The following is a 22,720-nucleotide window of genomic DNA, read 5'->3' as shown; positions in this document are numbered from 1 at the left end:
AATAGGACCAGGTCTTAAACCAAAATGAAGGGTGTCTCGTGCTCCTGCTTCACCAGAGCATGAAATGAATCCTCAACCAGCTTTGTTCCACAGCTTTACTTCCCTGCAGCCAAGTCAAAAATCAAGATTTCTTTGACTGAGGCTATTTCCTGGAGAAAGCCCAGTCAGTTGAACGTAAAAAGTTGTCATCCTGGAGAGCACTCTACACAACAACTTGGGGAAGAAACTCAAAAATGCCATATGAATGGGAGAGTAAAGAGAAAAGGAAGAGGGAACCCTACTTCCAAACACCTTCCCATCCCCAAAGGCTCTCAAACCTTGAAACAGGGCCAGACGCTGTCTCCTATTAGCAGGAACTGGTGCAGCATCTCTGTGGCCTCACTGAACAATCCCACCAGCCAGCCCCACCAGCACCATCAGTGCCCCGAGGACAATCCACAGCAGCTGAGTTTCTTGATGAGCCCTGAACAAGGCATTGACTATATAGGACAAAGCTTAGCTGTGGTCAGGACACACAGTCCAGTTACTCTCCAATTCAGCAGCACGTATGCAAGCACAGCTTATTGTCAAATCACCATTTGCCCCTCCATCCTTAAAATACTGCTATGGGTCCTTCTCAGGTGTGTTCAGGAGCACTTGCTGAAATGCAAACATGCAAATTTGATTCTCTCCAACGCTGTAGCACAATATAGGGCAGATCTCAGCAGCAGTCGTATCAATAGTGTTAGTTCACTGAATTCAAAGTGGTCAAATGCATACATGGTAAAACATGTTTTTCTAGAAGTGCTTGTCTGCATTGTTTTAAACATGCACGTTTCTTAACTTTTTTCTTTACAAAATGCCCTATTTGGATTTAAGTAATATGGACATATAATACATTTACTGTTACTTAATAATTACCATCCATCAGCTGAGCTGCCATGAATGAGCTTCTAGGCTCCCCAGGCTGTAAGGCAGTGCACTGCACAGAGGCTTTAGGACACTTCTTCAGTTTCTATTACTTAGAAAAGGCATCCCACGTACTGCTGCCTTGTGATTATTTAAATATCAGGACCAAAAAAATAGATGATCTTTCAGAAGTTTAGAAGTACCATTTCAAAAGGGTTGAGCTTTCTATTCATCTAAATAAAGTTTGTATACTAAATACAAACATTATTTGAAGACATACCCAAATAGTTTTAAAAACCACAGTGCTTGGACCATTCTAAAAAGCTGCATCACAAGCCTGTCATTTGCTCCAACTAGAAGCTAAACTTGGGAAAACATACAGTTAAGCAAACATTTCTCTACCTTTCTCAAAATTAAGTGTTGAAAGCTGCTACAATAGTCCAGACACTGAAGCAACCCTGCGTAGTGTATGGCTTAAATCTCTGACCAAATTTTTCTGAAAATATGCAGCAATTTAACACAGGGTTGTTTTTTTGTTTGTTTGTTTTTTGAAATAACATTGCAAATTCTATTAATTAAAAGTTCCCAGCAAAAGAACTTTCTTTTATGATGCTACTTCATCTCCTTTTTCTCCTCTTTGCACTGAGCAAAGAATTATACTAACAAGATAGTCTGGATAGATTTATTCCTGCCTGACTCAGTGGAAGAGATCTTAGCCCATTCGCCCAAAGCTTGTATATTCCTATGAGAAAAGAAAGAAACAAAGAAACACCAAACTTTATTTATTGCATTCTCCTCAAACATTTCTGCAAACATTGTGTAGCTCAACCACAGCTTTGAGCCTGTATCCATTCCATTTCCCTCTCACAGCAGTTTGAGAGTCTCCTTATTTCTCCTGACATCACTTTGGCAGTCCCACCAGCAGATGCTTTAATTCACATCAAGCCACAAGTACTTCAGATGTTCTACAAAATCGAGTCTAAACAGGTTGTCTTTGCTATTTAGCCAGCCTTCTTTGAAGTTTGTCTTGATAGAACCTCATTTATCTCATCTCCACAACAGTCTTCCTATTCTGAACAAGCCTATTCTCAAATATAAAACCCTACTGACGAAGCTACAGATTATACTTAAATTTCCTTGTTACGTTCACCACTAAGATTCAGAATTCCCTGGGACCTCTGATGAGTCTCTCCACCACACAGACCTGATATAGGCACCTGAGAAAGGTCTGGGCGGGATTTTGCACAGGCAGTGCATGGCACAGAGAAGCACTGACTGCCCCAGCCACGTGGACAGCACAAGAGGATGTCGCTGCTCCCTGCTCCTTTTCAACCACAGAAATGCAGATCCAAGATTTGTTTATGATGCTGATTTTGCATATAGCATACCCTTGAGGTTTATGCAGTCCCAGAAACGAACTCCTGTCTTCTCATAGCTTAAGTGGCTTACATCAAGTCTGCATGACTTGTACCACTTTTGAACTGGGTATGGTAGTACCAGAAGGGAGAAGGGGAAGAGGAGAGGTACAGACTGTCTGAAGGCATGGAAACCTCTTTTTTTTGTTCTTGTTTTTGTTTATTGTTCTGTTTGTAGAAACAGCCAAGTTGGAAAATGATGCCCAGACACTGTTTTTCACGTCTGGCACATTTTACACAGTTAATGCCTATCACTGAATGACACCTTGGTTATAAGGCACATCAATCTTGATTAGCAGACCAAATCTTTGATATAAGGATCCTTAATGTAAACTTAACAGTACACAAAAAATCACACTGTGCACTTCCCTAATTAACTTTTTTTTTGCTTTGTTTGAGATTAAGCCACGCTTTATAGGAAGGTTCCCACATTAAACGTATTTCCATACAGATTAAAACAACAGCAGTAACTGCTACCTCAGGAAAGCTTTTAAAATGTTAGAGCACATTCAACAGCCTAGCCATAGTTCCTTGTTGTGGTTTAACCCCAGTATGCAGCTAAGCCCCACTCAGATGCTTCCTTTAGAAGGTTTCATAGCAGTTCCTCCTAAGTTACTGTCAGCTACTGTCTTTTGCCGATTTATTACAGAGGCTGAGAACAGAGACTCAAAATTCCTGCCACCTTTCAAGAGACCTGGATAATTCTGTTTCTTCTGATGAAAACACAATCCAGAATATATGCATAAACTTCACAGTTGTTCTTTGACCTTTAGTATAAGTGGAAGAAACTAAGCAAAACTGACCTAAGCTATTGTTTATTTACTTATTACAGGCAGCATAAGAGCTCCACGTTACTGAGTTTTCTGCCTGCACTATTCTTCCTTATGTTCTCAGTAGCAGAGACATCATACCACATATTTTTTTCTCCTGTTAGGGCTTACAGCCTTTTTCAAACTGTACATTTCTTGATGCTAAAACTGCTGGTGCACTTGATGGATTATATTTGATTGGTAAAGACAAATTCCATCAGCTCACATCTTTTCTCCATAAATTAATTACCTCAATAGTTATCAAACGACAGCAAATAGGAAAGGATTGCAGATTTTCTTGAAGACTGTGGATCCTCATAAACCAAATTTAAGCCAGCTTACAGGTTTTTCTTAGTCCACAGCTGGCAGGTGAAAAATCATTTATTTTTAAATGGCCTAAATTAGCAGTGATGTGGTATTATTGGGCTTATCATGCTACAGATGAAGAAGAAAAGCTGCTGTTTTGAAAACAGTCCCAGGCAACAACACCCAACTACCCTCACAGCAGACTGGATTAAGTACTTCTCTCAACTTGGCTATCTCAGAAGATTGTCAATGAAGATGGGTATTTTGCCAGGTAAGAGCTACCTCCATTCCACCAGCAGAGGACTAAAGAGACAAGTCAAAAGTACAGTATTAAAATCTCACCTTATTCCAGTGCCCTGAGGACAGTTTAGCACCAGCATACGTGTTCAGGATGTTGTTTCATGTGATCTGCCATGTAACTTAATTTACCTGCACAGCACAAATACTTTCTGCAGTTCTGTAAGCAAGCTTTCCAGTGGAAAACTCACTAGCATCTGTCATGTATCCCTGCAAGAGCTCTGAATTTTGCCCTGGTATTGTGTCAAACTTTAGAGCTGAGAAATATATTACATGTTCAGCAAACTAGGAAGGAAGGTAATTGATTCTCTGCCTTCTCCATCGACCTTCAGCTAACAGAGGGCTGTAAGACAGAGTACAGAAGTGGCTGCTAAATTCTTGGCAACCTGTTCCCTCCATCCACTCACCACCCCTACTTTCTCTCCCTGTCCTGTGACAAGAACCATAGCAGGCTCCACACGCAGTATCAGTCTTCAGACCCGCATCACAAATTAAAACCAGGTTCTAAGGTGCTTTATGGAGAAGGCTGGAGGAGGCTGACAGGGGTTGTCTGCAGAGTAGCATAGCGAGACGCCTGGAGATTTGATATTTTGGCGTAGCATCTCGATATTGGGAGATGAGTGTTACCTGCTGTAAAGGAGCCACGGAACAGCAGAGACCATGTTATACAAGTGTCTCCAGGTGAGCCTTTCTGGGCCAGCTTCCTGCACTGTCAAAAAGTTTACCAGCAACTGGAACAGCAATTATGGACAACTTGCCCAATCCACCACAGGAATCAATAAAAATGAAAAGGCCCCAAAGAAAGTATCTGGGCAGCTGGGAAGTGTCTGTAACTGTTTCTCCTCCTGACAGTCTGACTGTCTTAAAAGCCCAGCTGTTTAACTGACTACAATTACAGGCATTACAGCACTGCTTATCATGGAACAGGAACCAAGCTGTACGACAGCCTTGTTTCAGAAACCACCAGCCCGGCTCCTAGTCACGCACAGCTGAAAGGTTACTGACTGGGGGATGTTTTAAGCCATCCACCCTATTAAAAACTTTACAGTGGCTGTTGGTCAGAGCGCACTGACTGTAATAAATTGAAAGGAGAAACAAACCAGCAGTCCAGACCTTGTTGTCTGCTTCATTACTCTAGTTATTGCACTTGGGTTTTTCTTTTTTTTTTTAAATGAGCCCTTGTTTTTTAAAAATATTTACTCTTCACGGTAAACATGCATTACTAGATGAGAAATAGGCTATATTGGCACTGTACGTGTTAATAAATATTCAAGTTGAAAGTTGAATATTTTTGAATCCCACTAGTTCAGGTTGTCCCACCACTACTGAAGTCCACTCACAGAAGGAACTAGCTGAGGAGTGTATCTACGTAACAGTTTCCAGAACAAACAGGTTTAGTGCCAAAGGTGAAATTACGTGGTTTGAAATTGAAAGGCACGCAGTCTATCGCTCAAATAAAAATTTCATGCAAACATAGTAGGTTTAGGGGGAAGGGGGGGCTGACCATACGATAAAAATTGTGTTCAGTTCTCTTGTATCATAACAGCTCTAAGCATCAGCAAAGTCAATCAGGACATTACAGAAGACAACGTTGGTACTTCAGCTGGTACAAACAGCAGTCCCACCACAGAGCTCAATCCTGTTCCTACTGTAGTCAAATGAAAGGCATAAACATTCCCAGCAAATAAAGCCCCAAGGTCATCAGCTCCCCATGGATATTGCTATCTTAGCTTTATCATAACTACAATCAATACACAAAGTTACTTCAACTTGAGCATAGCCATACTATCCACAGGTGAATAGAAATTAAGAAAAGTCTTTTTACCTCTGTTGGTTTGTAGCAATCTACAAGAGTTTCCTAGAAGCAAAAGACAAAAGCATTAGTTTTAATACAGAGCACCAGTGAACTTAAACAACTCTACAGTAGAAAACCTGACAAGGGAGTGGGGAAAGAGAAAAGGAGCAAGAACCAGGCACCACTGGATGAAGATGCTACCAAACACCGAGCATTGTAGCAACAATCACCTTTGCTCCCCAGGTAGACCAAAACAATTTGCAGCTGGAGAGAAATGATGGCTGCTTCCTCCAAGTTGGAAGTTACAAAATCCCCTCCTCCAAGACAGCTGGGGAGAGGAGAATCCAAGAACATTTCTCCCAGCAACACGCATGTGAAACTAGCTTTCTTTGAAAGCACCACAATATTTGCAATGCAGAAATACAGACGTTAGGTAGGTCAGGCACTCCTGGCAGGGCAGCTGCAAGCTGCTAGTTTAAGCAGAAACAGCAAAGCTATTTATGAACGCTGAGTAAACAGCCTGGGGACATGCCCCACGGTTCTGTGGCTGGGCAGTGGGCACTGAGAAAAGCATGCTAATAGGCACTCCCAACAGAGATGTGCACCTAAGCACCAAGTTAGCAATTCCCTAGAAGTGGGCTGAAATGCAAACCACTGCTCTGGTACAGGTTTCCTTCCTTTTGTGCGCCTGGAAAGTTTATAAACGGAGACCCTCACTTGGGTTTCACATCTTAGCTGATATATATGCATCTCATTTAAGACAATTATGTCTCTTTTCCTCTTCACCTCATTCTTCCATCCATTGACTTTTACCACAAGCAGGATTCAGAGAACTGGTTTGAACTGTACAAATTCAGCAGACAGGTTCTGAATGTCCCTGCTAACTCCTGTTGCTGATAATCTCATCCCCAGTAACTTGATGGGTTCCAATTTCTAGCTGGTACAGCTAGAGAAACAGTTTCCAGTATCCTGAGGACAAGGGAGAATTTGTGGTCTGTATGTGCACACATGCATACCGCTGCTGCTGCAGTCAAGCAGAGAAACTATCTGGTCATCACAACTGCCTCTCAACCACACTCATTTTATATACTTATTTTATATACATATTTTAAAGAAGAAAGAGGAGGAAATTGTTGGGCTTTCTAATCTCTCTTAGCATATCCCCCTATATTACTGGATCCTTTGAACTCTTATTTACTCCCGTTATCACTTACCTTCCAGAAATATCTTATCCTAAGTGACTGTGATTACCTTCACACAGCCCAGTAGATTATGCTAAACTCAAAACTTGGAACCTCTCAGCTCTAATGCTACACTGACAGTGGATTCAATCACAACGAGGATATCAACCCAGGTGCATTAATTCAGCCGCATTCAGATTTAAAATTAGAAAATAATATTACCTGTAATTTGAGAGCTCTCTCCTCTTCATTGGCTGCGTCAAGAAGGTCATCAATGTCAATTTCTACATCTGGCATCTCTTCTTCCTGAAAAGGGAGAACTCCCAGTTACTTCACAGAGATAGCCCTTAATTAACCTAAAAAGCAGCCTAATGATAGCACCTATCACCCAGTCTGCCTGGAGACAGACGAGAAGAAAATCTGTAAGGGCTGGTGGCTTGCTGCTTGTAATGGGCAGGCATTAGGCTGAGCCCCAGCCATGGAGAAGGTGATGGCTCTTAAGAAACCCTTCCCCAAATGTGGGAGTTGTGTTACTGTGCCCAGCAGCACAAGTCAAACTCTCCTCACAGCACTGGACAAGAGGATGAAAAGAGGAGAAGAGGTCAGGGAAGGGAAGTAGAAAAAAGCTGTGGCAAGCTACCAAATTGCTTTGAGAACATTCTGAAAACATTTGGTTTCGCTACAGAAGGTCTCTCTTGCTCAAAGGTGGCTTACAAGGCTGATGATATACGTGCCCCATCAGAGGAGCTCGGATTTCCAGTGCCTGCAGTGAAGCAAAAGTCTAAGGCACAGAGTATCCTACCAGTATTTTTAAGCCTCCTCCATCAATACACCTCTCCTTTTGCACCACCAGCACCCCAGGCGTCCTATTTCCCAAGCCAGAGCTGCAGTCTTCTCTTTCTGAAGGACCCTTTTAAAGTTCTGGGATCCCCATGAGAATTCACTGTCCACAGATCTCACTGTTCATTGCATCCACAGCTCTGCAAAAAGCATTCTGCTGGCTGGTTTTTGCATTTCCTAACGATGAGAGGTGCCTAAAAATGGTACAGACAGGTTCAAAACACCGCAGCCTTAGCACTGTGCTGCACACACCTCCTCACCAAGTGCCCAGTCCCACCTCACCGACAGCTCAGTGCCAGACACTGGCCCTGGGAGCCTGCCTTCCCCCAGCCCCGTGAGCACTGCTATCGGCTTGCTAGCACCGCGTCGCCTCGGCACCTCCTGAGCAATGACAGGGACCTGGCAGCAGCCAAAGGGGAGGGTCACGAGTCACGAGGAAGCACCCAGACCGCTATCCATAGAGGCAGCTGTTCTCCTGAACCCCACAGATGCTTTTAAAGATCCCTTAAGGAAGCATTTTGACAAAAACATGGTAGTTCCATCAAATTTCCAAATGGTTTTACCACCTATGACATAGCATAACAGCTTCAATAGCAGCCACTGGGGGTGATATCAGAACTAGTCCTCTACTAGGTAAAAAAAAAGAGTTCAAACAAAAGCAAGACATCAAACCAGCTGGAGTTAGGTCCTGCCTAACTAACCTGATTTCCTTTTATGATAAGATCACCCGTATGGTGGACCAAGGGAAACCAGCTGATGTGATTTTTTTGGACTTCAGCAAGGCTTTTGACACGGTTTCCCATAGGATCCTACTGGACAAAATGTCCACCATACAGCTAAATAAAAACATCATACGATGGGTGAGCAATTGGCTAACGGGCAGGGCCCAAAGGGTTATGGTAAATGGAGCTGCGTCAGGCTGGCGGGCGGTCACCAGTGGGGTCCCTCAAGGCTCCATTTTAGGGCCGGTACTTTTCAATATTTTTATAAATGATCTGGATGTAGGAATAGAGGGTATTTTGAGCAAGTTTGCTGATGACACCAAACTTGGAGGAGTTGTGGACTCGAATGAGGGCGTAAAGGCCTTGCAGAGGGATCTGGACAGGTTGGAGAGCTGGGCGATCACCAACCGCATGAAGTTCAATAAGAGCAAGTGCCGGGTCCTGCACCTGGGACGGGGAAACCCTGGCTGCACGTACAGACTGGGCGATGAGACGCTGGAGAGCAGCCTAGAAGAGAGGGATCTGGGGGTCGTGGTAGACAGCAAGTTGAATATGAGCCAGCAGTGTGCCCTGGCAGCCAGGAGGGCCAACCGTGTCCTGGGGTGCATCAAGCACGGCATCGCTAGTAGGTCAAGGGAGGTGATTGTCCCGCTCTACTCTGCGCTGGTGCGGCCTCACCTCGAGTACTGTGTGCAGTTCTGGGCACCACAGTATAAAAAGGACATGAAACTGTTGGAAAGTGTCCAGAGGAGGGCTACGAAGATGGTGAAAGGCCTGGAGGGGAAGACGTACGAGGAACGGCTGAGGTCACTGGGCCTGTTCAGCCTGGAGAAGAGGAGGCTGAGGGGAGACCTCATCACAGTCTACAACTTCCTCGTAAGGGGGTGTCGAGAGGCAGGAGACCTTTTCTCCATTAACACCAGTGACAGGACCCGCGGGAACGGGGTTAACCTGAGGCAGGGGAAATTTAGGCTGGACGTCAGGAGGGGGTTCTTCACAGAGAGGGTGGTTGCACACTGGAACAGGCTCCCCAGGGAAGTGGTCACTGCACCGAGCCTGTCTGAATTTAAGAAGAGATTGGACTGTGAACTTAGGCACATGGTCTGAACTTTTGGGTAGACCTGTGCGGTGTCAAGAGTTGGACTTGATGATCCTTAAGGGTCCCTTCCAACTCAGGATATTCTATGATTCTATGATTCTATGAGTTAATGTAATGAAGGTATAGTACCCCCACCGAAGCGCCAAACAACTACTGCAATCAGAAGCTCCAGCTGAACTGCCAGCTGGTTTGTCCAGGTGGGAGGAGTGGGGACACACCAAGGATGATTTGAAGCTCCCCGCTCCCCACCTTGGGAGGAAAACGTGCAGGAACACGACCGAGCAGACGTGCGGGCTGCTGGACGCAATGAATAAGCGAATATGAAGCATGTCCTTCGCCCAATTAGCACGTTCGCTCTTTTGCAGCTTGTGTTTTAGTCAGGAGGGAAGTGTGGGCATTTGCTGAGATGAATCATAAAAAGTCCTAGCTACTGTAAGACATGCTGGTAATGAGGGGATTTGAACAATGGGGGGAAGGGGAGAGAAAAGAAAGTTCCCGACCACAAAGGCATTTAGTAAAAGCAATCAGAACTGGAGGGGATAAAGATTAATCCACAACGGCGGAGCACGCACTTCGTCGCTTACTACCCCAACCCCACGCTAATTCCTGTATCACACCAAGAACCAGAAATTCGCCACGCAGGCAGTAAACCTCCTGAACGTTTTATCTAAGCAGCTTACTATAAATGCTATTAAGGTAGGGAGTCTGGAGGTATCACCAATACTGCAGACACCTATCAAAATACGCGTCCACGGACCTGCACAAACACCGACCGTGTGTCTGCCTCCACCCAGATGAGCTGGCCAGCACGCTCAATTTTGGTCAGATTCACATTTTGAACTCTTGCCTGCTGCATTCTGCCAAACTGGAATGATGTAGAAGGACAAGAGCGAGGGGGAAGTCCCTAGAAAGTATAAAAAGCTTTATTGTGATCACACTTCATTGAAGCTGGGAGCTCCTGGAAGATTAGTGTTAGTGGCCCCATGAGCGAGGAGCCCATCAGGACACCAACGCTTGCTTAACACATCCAGCCAGCAGGCATTTATGGTCCCACGAACAGATGATACTCCAGATTCTTTTTTAAACCATTTTTAAGCACTGTTTTGACCACTGACACTTGAGTCCCACGGCTCCACCCTAGCCAGCAGCAGCCTCAGCTTCTTGGTTCAGGACCCTCCCGGGATCCCCAGCACACCTCCCCAAAACACATATTCACGGTAAGACTCCCGGTGCCTCCCCCATCCTGTAGGTAGCTGCCAGATCGCCTTCTCCAGGACCTGACCCTTCAGGTTCAGTGAGGATCTTCTGGCCCTCTCCCACCTGAAGGCCTCAGGTTCTTCTGCGAGGTTTCTAATCCTTCCTCCTCTGGCCGAGTATTTTCCGTCCCTGACACCCATGCTGTCGCCAGGGCTCCCCAGGGTCTGAGATGCTGCTGCACGTTATCTCCCCCTGGAAATGATGGCCTGGAAATGATGGTCACCCAGCCCTGAGTTAGCACCCACTGCTGTGTCAGCTGGGCTTGCTAAAAAGCAGCCACCAGTCCACAGGGCAGCGTTATCAGTAATTCCCTGAAGTTTTGGTGTAGGAGCTAGCACAGCTCTTCTGCATCAAGGAAAGCCAAAACAGGAACAGCTTAGGAATACTTTAGGAATGGGGGGATGTAATTCTGTCCGATACACCGGCATTTGATTCAGTGGCACCATCTGTGATATGTTACACACATCTTCAACACTTCACAGCAGATTTAAACGCTGACACAAAGCCAAACAGAAGGGGGCAAGCTTCAAAGGTAACTCCTGCTCCTATTTTTGGCTGAACAAACATTGGGGCATCATAAAAGCATTTTTTCTCTTCTGAAACACTGAGCAGGCAGGAGCTCAGATTTTTACGTCAGGCACGAGAAACGTGTTGAGGTCAGCAGCCTGACCGCCCCGCGACAGCTGTAGTGGCAGAGGACAGGGAGAAGCAGTTGTCTCCTCTGTGTGCCTGACTTTACCCATGGGATAAATGCAGCTGATCCTACCTCAATTAAGCAGCCAAATCCAGCTTAGATCAGGCAAGCCCGAAAGGGGCTGTGCATAGCAGAACAGGGGTGTTTCAAGGGGCTTCTTAATGCCATAAGAAACCACAAACAGCATGCCAACAGGACGAAGCCCCCTGAAAAGCTGAAAGAGAAGACGTACGGGGCTGGGGGTGCAAACACCCACCATTTGAAGCAGCAGGGGGAGGGAGAGGATGGACACTCTCTGTTTAAGCACCTCTCCAGCCTGCTTTCACAATGTAGGCAGGACACGGGACACGAGCTGACTCCCACTTGAATATTCAGAAGTCCAAAAATATCACCAAAGTTAACTTTTGTGCTATTTAATGCAACTTAAATTCAACCTTGCGTTGGGTGACAGACTCGTGGTTGCTTAAATTGCATGAATTCTTTGCAGGCAAAAGACCTTGGGGCACAGACGTGCATTAATTAGTAAATAGCTGCGGCAGTTTGAGACATTAAAACTGTCCCAACTGTGTGCAATTTGGCCTCTGGCAGAGGTTGACACTACCCCAAAGAGCGGATGGAACAACAGGTGAGCGCTCCTCAGCGAGGCCAACAAACAGGTCTGAGCCTCCCAAACCACGTAAGCCATGAGGCTGTGTTTTGCAAGAGGCACAGCACCAGCAGGTCTGAAATCCTTGCAAGTATTTATTAATTGAACATGGATTTGAGGCTTTAAAATTTCAGGGGCAATACCTGCTCTATGGCTAAACTTAAAAACCCAGCTCTCAACTTAGCCTGCTATTCCACAGCATCACTGCCCATACGCTCTATGTCATCTTCTCAACTATATTGCTGGGAGATAATTAAACAGGTTTGCTTTTCACTTGAGATTTAAATTTGGGAAAACTGGAAGAAGCTTAGTGCAGCAAGGAAAGTTCAGCCACGGAGTCAGAGCCACCATTTGTACACTGAATTTGGAAGCAAACTCTTAGAAAGCACAGCAAGAGGCAGGTGAAGGAAAAGGGGGGAGAGACCACGTGTCTGAAAGTTTCAGGGAGAATAACTCAGGCTTTGCTCTTGGAGTTCTGGAGGGAGGCTGGTGTTTCAAAGAATGAAGACCAAACTGGGAAACAGGACCAGTTATGCTACAAGTATCCATTCAGTGTGTGAAAAGCAGTGTCTATTTTTTAAGAGCCTTCTGCTGGACACCTAACACAGTCAGCCATAAGCAAGTCCACCTGCAGGTATGGGTGGCACTGTCCCAGTGCAAGATAACAGCTTACACCGCAGGGTGATAAATAATGCTATGAATTACTGGGACTAGCAGGTGTTGGCTGTGTGAGTATCCTGGTGGGATTATGACTAGTCTGCACCTAGTACAGGTGAGGGAGTGCTACCATCTAGTCCTGTGTGAAACACACAGGAAAAACCCATGCATTCCTTTTCTCAATGCATTCAAGTCGTCTTTGAGGACTTGTGAGCTGGGACGAAAGTAGATGAAATTGAGAACAAAAAGAGTAGTTTTAGTGGTCAAAAATTACAAATCTGTAATCAAACATAAGCATTTTGCACTTAAAGCTAATCCTGGCTAAATGGTGAGTAAAAAAAATATACAACAGCTAAAATGAAGCCATGTGCAACACACAACAGCTGCTAGTGTCTATCAAATGGTGTGAGGAACAGAAGATTAGGAAGGGATGTTAACGACCACAAGAGGAGGTTCAGAAATGCCTGGGCTCGGCACACCAAATAGGATGAAGAACCTTCACAGTGGTTACATCAGATTACTAAGTGAGCATGTGTTGTCTCCAACCCTAAAATATTAACAGCAGTAATGTCAGAGCATGATGATCTAATGACAGAACCTAATGACAGAATCTAATGACAACAAGGTTGGAATTAGATGATCTTTAAGGTCCCCTCCAACCCAAACCATTCTGTGAACCATAATTTACCCATGGCACTGCCCCTATTTACAGAAACCTCCTGTGCTGAGCCTGCCTTCAAGCAGGACCTCACATGGATCAAGTGGAATAGCCAGAAGAGGGGCACTGAGTGCCCAGCAGTCAACACGATGGCTTAAGCAAGTTGTTAATACGGTATGAATGGCTGGATGCAAGTTAGGGGCACAGGGGGTTATCAATATGGTGGATCTGACCTGCCCTTGGCCCTGAAGCTAGCAGGACTGCCCAGGGCCTTGCAGACACCACTAGAGGGAGGTAACACTTTACAAACACCCCAAGGGCCCATCGAGTTGCTGGCAGGGCACGAAAATGTCTTATGAGACCTAGACTCAGTTCTCAGGTCTGGAGAACAGCAGTCTACTTTTGTCCTCAAGCACCCGTTTGCCTCTGCTCCTGTTGTTAAATACTTAGTCCTCAACTTTTGTTCTCATAGTTTTTTTCCTGAGAAATCCTACCTCCTCTGCTGCTGTTCATTGGGGTGTTGCTTCTACCTGCTTCCCAAGTACCTTTTCTCCCTATCTGAGGGCCAGAGGAAGGACCAGTAGGGGCAGAGGAAGGAGCGACTCTCAGCTCCCAGGCCCTGTGACCGGGGCTCCCTGCCAAGAACAGCAAGAAGAGCCCAGCCGAGTTCCCTGTTTGGAAAGCTTGTTCATCCTTGGAGCTTACTGCCAAACTTTAACGAGTCAGGGCACAGGACAATTTTCTGTGAAAGAGAATGGAAGATGCTTGATTAAACTGAGAACACTTCCAGCAACTGGCCATGGGCATCTCTGACACAAAGCAAGCCTACTCCCTCCCATATTTCCAAGATAAGACATACTAGAGCTTCAACTAAATTGTTGAAAGTGCTCACACAGTGCGGCAAAACACTGTTCATGTTTTCCTCCTTAATTCAGCTCAACATCTTAAGTAACTGAACTCTTACCTAAAAGTCTTTCCAAGCTATTCCAGCTGAAGCAGGTACCTACCATTAATATTTTCAGCTCAGATGGTTTCAAGCTGGACAAGCTCAGCATTTTAGAAGCGTGTTTTCCAGTTGTTAAACCAAGGGCAATGCCAAAAGCAATGCTTACAAGGCTCTGCAAGGAGGAATCCACACATTGCTGTGAAGCCAAAGGGGAGCTTATGTAGGAATCACTAGTGCCTGAAAATAAAGAGGATATAACAGAAAGCTGTGGGAAAAGGCTATTTAGCTAGATGAGAAGGATGGGCAGACATGCCCAATGACAGTGTCTACATACGCAGGAACAGCTGGACCTGAGCTTGCTGTGCCCTATGTGCACAAACTGCATGGACGGCCCAGAAATTACAGCTGCATGCATGCAGTTTTAGGACCAACCCAAAAAAATCTGTTGGCAGAGTGTTCACATTCAAGTGCCACAGTATATTAACATGGAAATCAGACTTCCAGACTAAAGCTCACGCACATCCAGCTGGCCCAGAGAACAAAGAGCTAGCTAAAGCCTGTCTGCATCTGCCAATTCACCCTATGGGTTTTTTTTAGCAGATAAGTGGGCAAAAAGCCTGAAGCTAAATTTAGGAAGGGCACATCTTTACCCAAGGAACTCCCAAAGAGAAGACTTGTTGGACATTCATGTCTGAACCCAAGGAGGAAGGAGCACTTTTGGGTTCCCAGGTCTACAGCACACCCTAACAATATCCCAGCTCCATATCAGTATGCAACCTAGATGTGCATTGCCCCCAACCAGAGACACGTGAGAAAAAGCACAGGATTGCCAGTTAAAATGGATACCACAATGTTCCTTGGATGATTGGTTGAGCTTGTCCATCCCAGCACTTAGCCCTCACTGAAGCAGAGTGGTTAGAAATTCTTCCTTCTCCTTCCTCCCCTTCTCCCACCATGAGCAAACGCACCCTTCCAGCACATCCACTTCAACATACAGAGACAGATTTGCAGAAATAACCTTATCTGAATTAAGTCAGTGATCGGACATTATCCTTAGTTAAAAAACACTAGCCCAGAATGCATCTGAAATAAATGGTCTCATTGGGCAAAATACACAAAACAGACAGAGGAGAGGGATCCTGTGAGAATGATTACTTAATGACTCTTTCAGATTTTGAATATTCAGGATCACTAATTCCTTACTGAAGAAAGAATCTAAAGAACAGGGTAGCTGAGAAAGAACAATGTTAGCTGAGAAAGACACAGAGGGACAGACACAGAGCTGAAGATGTATAGGGGCAGCCTCTAAGTAGCTTGGCCTCCTCCATACCCACCCCCACAATCATTTCATGTTATGCAGGTGTATATAAAAACAGGTATACCAGTTTGAGAAATATGTTCCTTAAAGGCAAGAAAGAACCCAAGCTGAGATTTAACCAGCCTTGACAATGACAAATTTAGAGATGTACTCGAGAAGAAAAATTGCTAACCTTGGCAAGTGGTTTCGGGCTGTCACAACTAGATGACAGTCAAGGCTACCAACTGAACACTGTGAGGAAAACAGGGACTTTCTGGGACCAGAATTTTTAGAATGCAAAGGGATGCAGTCATGCAACAGGGACGTGCTCTATATGAGTTATATCACCTGAAAAAAAAAAACAGCACATCATCCAGTACTCTCTTGCAAGCTGCTTGGCAAGGATAAAACATGAAGGTCACAGGTCTGGGGGTAGGTTTTGCGTGGTGGGAGGCATCATTCAGGTCAGAATGATGGCAAACAGGACAATCCCAGTATAAAGGTATCATCCTGGGCAAACCGGGACACACATCCTCTATGTGTTACTTACCAATAGCCAAGAACAGCTCTACCTTCCTTATTTACAAACAATTATAGAGAAAAAAAAATGGTGCAAATCAAATTTAAACAACATCTGGGAATCACTTAAGTATGAGGGGATCTTAATGTCTGTGTGTCTGCCAGGAGTTAGGTACAGCTGTAGTTTCAAAATTCAAATGGAAATGAAAGATATATTTGCAGGGCAATGGCTATACAGCACACACAAAACATTTTAAATTCTGGTTATGAACCTCATTAAAGCAATTAATAACAACTGATATCTTCACCAAGCAGGGGAGGAGAGCCAACTCAAGCCAAGTTCTTCTGTCTCATTATCCAAGCTGGCTCTGTCCCTTCCCTCCGCCACTGCACGCGACTGTTGTTTGTTTTGAGCTAGCACTGCCACAGATTGTCCTCTCCTCCTGGCTCTCAAGTGACTGCAGAGCTGACAAACTGGGCAGATGCTATTCCAATCACAAGTTCTATCCAAAGAGCCAGCACCTCTAAAGCAACACCCCGCAGCACACATTTTTATTATAATATAGAGCACCAGTATACCCAAATAGCAACACCACAACCCTGGTGCTTCAGTGATGCAAAAAGAAGCAACTCAGTTGTGCTCTCGCTTCAACTGGAGTGCCCCTGTCAGTGTGGGGGGATCACGGTTACGGGCAGAGGTATGAATAACATCCCTCAATGCAATTCCTATGAAAGCTCCCTTTATGGGCAAGCCTCTGTGAAAGAGGATAGGGAAAGGACCTCCACATCCAGAGCAAGGCCTCTCGCCCCCATGCAGCCTCCCTGAATATCTTCACCCTCCCCCAGAAAACAAGCCAGCCTGCACTGACACCGCACACAGCAGCAGCTGCTGCCTTTATAGCTGCCATTGCAGTTTTGCCTTCCTTTCGATGAAAGGGCAAGAGGGCAGAAAGACGGTGGGAATGCACCATGGTTTCCTCTGGACCAAGTCCTTATCTAGGCTATAGGCTGCCCAAAAGCTAAATTTAAGTCAGCTGCTTAGATGCCACCTCAGAACGCGGTTAGCAAGCACACCACGTTACCCTGTGCAAGGGGTACGGGAGACGTAAGATGGCCGCCAGTCCCCACACCGCCTCACAGGCCAGGTGGAAGAGGGGAAGGGGAGACAAGCACAAGTACTGCCAAGCCATTCACCGAAGTGAAGGGAGGCAGGGCCAGTTTCAGAGGAGAGCTCATAACATAGAGGCTGTGCAGCTACAGGATTTCAGAAGTGGCGCCACACGAAGTACGGCCACTCTGCCATGCCTGCGCTCTGACACACCGCCGGCAGGTGCTGCATGGCATGTCTAAACTCCCCTGTGCCACCCAGCTGTGCCAACACAAGGCGTGTTATCTCTATGCAGGCTTACCTACACCCAAATGGAGGTCAGGGTGTGTGTGACAGGGGCTCTTTTTAATCAGTAATGGTTAATGAGCCATCCAAATTCACTCTATACTGCTGCATCAGTGTGACTGCCACTGTCAGGGACACTTCTGTGTTTATGCAGACCATATGAGGGAATGCGGTGGTGACCTCAGCCAAAAACCTTGTCTGCACAAGAAGAAACCTTGGTCCCCTCTTTCTGCAGTTCTCTCTTCCGCTTGCTAGCAGGGCCACAAAGCTGCTTTTGAGAGAATAATGTGCTAAGAGAGCTAAACTGGAGTTTTATTGCACTTCAAACTCTGCCAATTCAGCTGAGGCTGGGCTTGTCTAGCAGACACACTGCCTACTGTTGGTCGCTACCACACCTGTCAAGTTTTCTTGGCTGGGAGGAAGGCTTTCTGTTCTCCTTCAGAAGGCCGTGCCTTTTTACTTATATGCCCTCGCAGCCGGCACGGGCTGGCTGCCACATTTCGCTGGCTGCCTTCTCCCGTCAGCAGCAGGGAGGTAGCTCTGCACGGATGGATGCAGCCGGCAATTCCATAAACAGCACTGGAGGCTTCTGCAGGCACCTCAGCCAGCGAGGATAAATAACAGACCCTTTCACTCTTCCTCTCACCGATTCTGTTGAAGGCTTTTTCCCTCCCAGATTTTTTTGTTTAACTGTATGAGAGCTAAGGAAGTAATTTGCAAAGAATCAACAGGAGTAACCTTCCTCTAATTAGCTGCCAAAGGGGCTTTTGTAAAAGGAATAAAATGCATACATACACTACGCAGATTTTTTCAGCAAATGAATTTCTTAGTATTCTGTGTTTTAAGAACAAGTTTTCAAAAGAGTTCATTATATAGGTGACTGAAAACACTTATCCTGGGCCTTGGACTTGCTATTTTTAGTTTGGCATTTCCCCCTTTCTTGAACGGGTGACTGAAACACTAGTCAGGGGTCACACACTTACAGTACTGACTCTGGTCTGTCCATACACAGTAGCTCTTGTATGAGCAGCTGTTTAGGAAGCACTTGCTCAGATCTGCCACAAAACATGCAACAGTGAGAAACCAAAATAGGTTCTGACTTGGAACAGAACAGCTTCTAGGAATCCCAAACTGGCCAAAAACACAGTTTGGCAAGCCTTGCTTGGTTCGTGGCCCTATCAGTCACTCAAATACTTACATTGGTTAATTCAGAAAATGGAAGTCAAGTGAAAATTGTGACAGCCCTTGAAAATCAGATTATTTTAACTATGTCACTGATGCAGCTGCCCAGTACAACAGAAACGTGGCAACTTCTCTTGAGCAGGCAGAATTCCTCATTGTGCTTTCCTCTCCCGGCAGGGAAATCTTTGCCTGGTCTACAAGGAAAAGTCATTGTGATGCCAATGGAGACGCAGCTGCTAAGTTAGATAAAAACACCTTTTCCCAACATTTCTCTACAGAAAGAAGAGCACAAGACAGTAAGAAATGCAAAAGGAAAGCTCAATTTTATTCTCACTTGCCAATTTAATAAAAGTCTCATCTGAAAAGTTGGTATCAAGGAAAAACAGCAAAAGTGACCAACCACTGAAAGGTGAAAATTGAACATAAAAGTTCATACTATGTTCTCTGCACACTACTGGTAAGGGTGTATTAATTCTTTTCAAAATGAAGATTTTCAATGGAGGCATTCAGTTTACTTTCTTGAACAGAAGCATTGTTTTCCCAGCTGCTATGTTAACTGAGATTTCTGTCTTGCAGCATCACCCCTCCTACACTCTTGCAAAAAACACTGTTTCACTGCTTGACATATCTGCTCACTGGTCCTATATGTCATCTCATCCAATTTTAATTGAAGTCTAATTGCCAATATGTTTTAGCCCAGTTCTTTTTCCAAAATTCTGTCATTACACTCAAATACAGCAAGTTTGGAAGGAATTTAAGCCTTAGACTTTATTGTAGGATACCTCCATTTAAATGCTCTAAGAAGCCTGATAAAAATGTCTTCCCATTCATTTATTTTCAAGTACACACATTCATTCTTTTCTGAGAGTCTCTGAAAAACAGGTTTGTAAGGAGACACTGTATTTCTATATTAAGGGCACTTCCTTGGGACCACTGCAAAGCATCACTAAAAGAAAACCTTCCATAAAACCCTTCTAAGCTCCAGTTCCTCCCACTTTCTTCTACCCACTTGACCATGGAGCCCCCTCCATCCCTATGGGACTGCTTACAAGTCCTGAGAGAAGTGAGCTTTTGCTCACTGCTGAGGAATTGTACTCTGAACAACCAACCTTATAAAGGGTTACACTACTCTTTGCAGGACCCTGCCATCTTGAAAATGCACAGGGAGCAAGTATCACCTGTCAGAGTCAGCAGATAATCTGCACCAACTGTTTCAAGAACGGATCCCAGTCTCACTGCCTTCCAAGGTACCCTGCAGCATCACCACCTCCCATTTCAGCTCCCAGGATCCTTAAATAAGGCACATTTTCAGCTGAATTCCCACTTTGCTGTGGTCAGCCTAAAAGTTTGTTCTCTTTCTGCTTCTACTCCAAGATTTATCTATTTTAAGCCGCAAACATCACAAAGATATGTTATGATATTTTCCTCTATTTTTCACAGAGACACAAACATGCAAAGTCAGGACTTGTCAATGATCTCTAATCATCTGTGTTGCTGGAAATGGTCAGAGACCAAAGAAAAATGTGTGTTTCTGTTACTGGCAGCATTCCAGAAGAATTAAGAGTTATGGATGATAGGGATATCTTTATTCCTTTGAGGAAAGAAGGCTTTGTGGTTCTATAACCATAGCCTGAAGAGTCAATTAAGGCATACTGAAGGAGCAAAGTATAACATAGGGCAAGATATTTGTTGTTTTGGCTTGATATAAAAGTAAAAAATGAAGTAATTCTGAAGTGTCTAATTTACTCACAGCTTTACTTGTTTACTTGTGAAATGCTAAAGCCCCATCATCTTCCAGGACATGCTAACTTGCCTGCAGGAAACACATGGCAGACCTTTTCACATTGGGTAACAGAAACTTGTGGTGGGCTACCTAATCATGACAGGGTGAGCAAGCCCAATAGAGAATGCTGCCAAAGCGCTGAGGTGTCCCCCTGCTCGTCGGATGCACAGGCAGGAGATATTTCCAGCACAGCCGCAGAAATCCCAGATGCTGGTGCAACAGCTGCGAGCCCTTGCAAACCACCGTAGCTGAAAGATGATGCAGGCAAACAGCAAGCCCAGCACTGCCGAGGGCTTTAAAATAAAATGAACTTACAGGCTGGCAATACCAAGAGCGAAGAAATTGTGGTTGGGCGGAGCCGAAGGGAAAGATGCCCAACAGGCTGCTGAGGGAGGAACACAGCTAAATGTTGTTAGTAGCAACCCCCCACATACATGCTAAAGAAAACAACTACTAAAAGTGTTTCCTATGACTGAAATACAGCTCCAGGCAAGGGCTATTTTTAAAAAGCTACATCAAGCCCAGCCCTTCTTTACCAAGCTGGTGCCCTGGCAGAAGTGCTATAATCCTCAGGTTTTCAAGCTAACAAAAGAGCAGTAGTCTACTCTTAAACATGCTAATTAATACTGTAAGTTTAAAAAAAAAAAAAAAAAAAAGGTGGAGAGGAGAAGAAGGTTTAAAGGGGAATGCAATTTTCTCAAGTGTGCTCTAAATGCCGGAAGGAGCACCCTCAATTAGGAGGGATCCCAAAGCTTCAGCACTTCCCAGGAAGGAGAGAACTCACATGCACGCTTGAGATCCCGTTTCTCAAAGAGCTTCCTGAATCTGTCAGGATAACAGACAGCAGGACTGCCTGGGGTACAAAGCACTGGTGTAAATCAAAGATCCTCTGCAACTCCTGAAGGCAAAATGCAGTCAGAGGGATGCTCCTGGTTTGAATCGAGATCCCTGAGGCCAAAACAAGGAAGTGTTCAGCAGGGGCTTTGTCTGTAGCTGACTAAACACAGCTTTTCAGACAGAATCCCAACCAGTACAGCAGTCTTTCAGTTTTCTCCTACAGTTATTTACCTACTCTGCAAAGCATTTCCAGCAGCTCTGGTATATTAAACATATAGCCAAACAGTAGCTTCATTCAGTCTGACGTTGTGCTGAATTGCCATACTATTTCATGTTATGCCATCCCACAGCACACTATACACACAGCCCACATGTATACACACCAGTCCTTCAGAAGCCTATTAACAGACCACAAATATGTGCCTACACACGCCTATGTATGAACAGTTACCTGTTGTTACAACAAGGTACCAGCAGAAAAAGAATCTGCACACAGACTCCGCAATGAAAGTGCGCGTGGCAAGGCCTTGGAGGAGCTTGCTGCTTGCCACAGCACGGCAGAGCACACTAACGAGCCATCTGCTCATCACAGCAAGCTAGGCAGGATTCAGCTTCTAGCTGCAGAGACTCTACCTACAGCGTGTTCCTCGATCATGCAGACAGAATCACAGAATTTTCTAGGTTGGAAGAGACCTCAAGATCATCGAGTCCAACCTCTGACCTAACGCTAACAGTCCCCACTAAACCATATCCCTAAGCTCTACATCTAAACGTCTTTTGAAGACTTCCAGGGATGGTGACTCCACCACTTCCCTGGGCAGCCTGTTCCAATGCCTCACAACCCTTTCGGTAAAGTTCTTCCTAACATCTAACCTAAAACTCCCCTGGAACAACTTTAGCCCATTCCCCCTCGTCCTGTCACCAGGCACGTGGGAGAACAGACCAACCCCCACCTCACTACAGCCTCCTTCAAGGTATCTGTAGAGAGCAATAAGGTCACCCCTGAGCCTCCTCTTCTCCAGGCTGAACAAGCCCAGCTCCCTCAGCCGCTCCTCGTAGGACTTGTTCTCCAGGCCCCTCACCAGCTTCGTCGCCCTTCTCTGGACCCGCTCAAGCACCTCGATGTCCTTCTGGTAGCGGGGGGCCCAAAACTGAACACAGTACTCGAGGTGCGGCCTCACCAGAGCTGAGTACAGGGGGACGATCACCTCCCTAGCCCTGCTGGCCACAATGTTTCTGATACAAGCCAGGATGCCGTTGGCCTTCTTGGCCACCTGAGCACACTGCTGGCTCATATTCAGCCGACTATCCACCATCACTCCCAGGTCCTTCTCTGCCTGGCAGCTCTCCAACCATTCCTCTCCCAGCCTGTAGCTCTGCTTGGGGTTATTGCACCCCAGGTGCAGGACCCGGCACTTGGCCTTGTTGAACTTCATGCAGTTGACCTCAGCCCAAATTTTGAGTTGACCTCAGCCCAATTTTGGGTATTGCCAAAATCT

The 22,720-nt window shown here is 45.4% G+C and overlaps 1 protein-coding gene across 1 annotated transcript in view; it reads right to left on the bottom strand.

The window, feature by feature from the left end:
- Positions 1-22,720, bottom strand: part of PPP1R14C (protein phosphatase 1 regulatory inhibitor subunit 14C) — a 51,695-nt gene that overhangs the window by 5,353 nt on the left and 23,622 nt on the right. The window contains exons 2-3 of the mRNA XM_084512424.1: positions 6,914-6,997; positions 5,541-5,573 (exon numbers count right to left, since the gene is read on the bottom strand). Of these exons, the coding sequence (XP_084368550.1) occupies positions 5,541-5,573; positions 6,914-6,997 (117 nt within the window). The remainder of the gene's footprint in view (positions 1-5,540; positions 5,574-6,913; positions 6,998-22,720) is intronic.

This window comes from Aythya ferina, assembly GCF_964211825.1.
Source record: "Aythya ferina genome assembly, chromosome: 3".
NCBI lineage: Eukaryota > Metazoa > Chordata > Aves > Anseriformes > Anatidae > Aythya > Aythya ferina.
The sequence above is the reverse complement of the archived record's forward strand: the minus strand, read 5'-3'. Positions and strand labels throughout refer to the sequence as shown.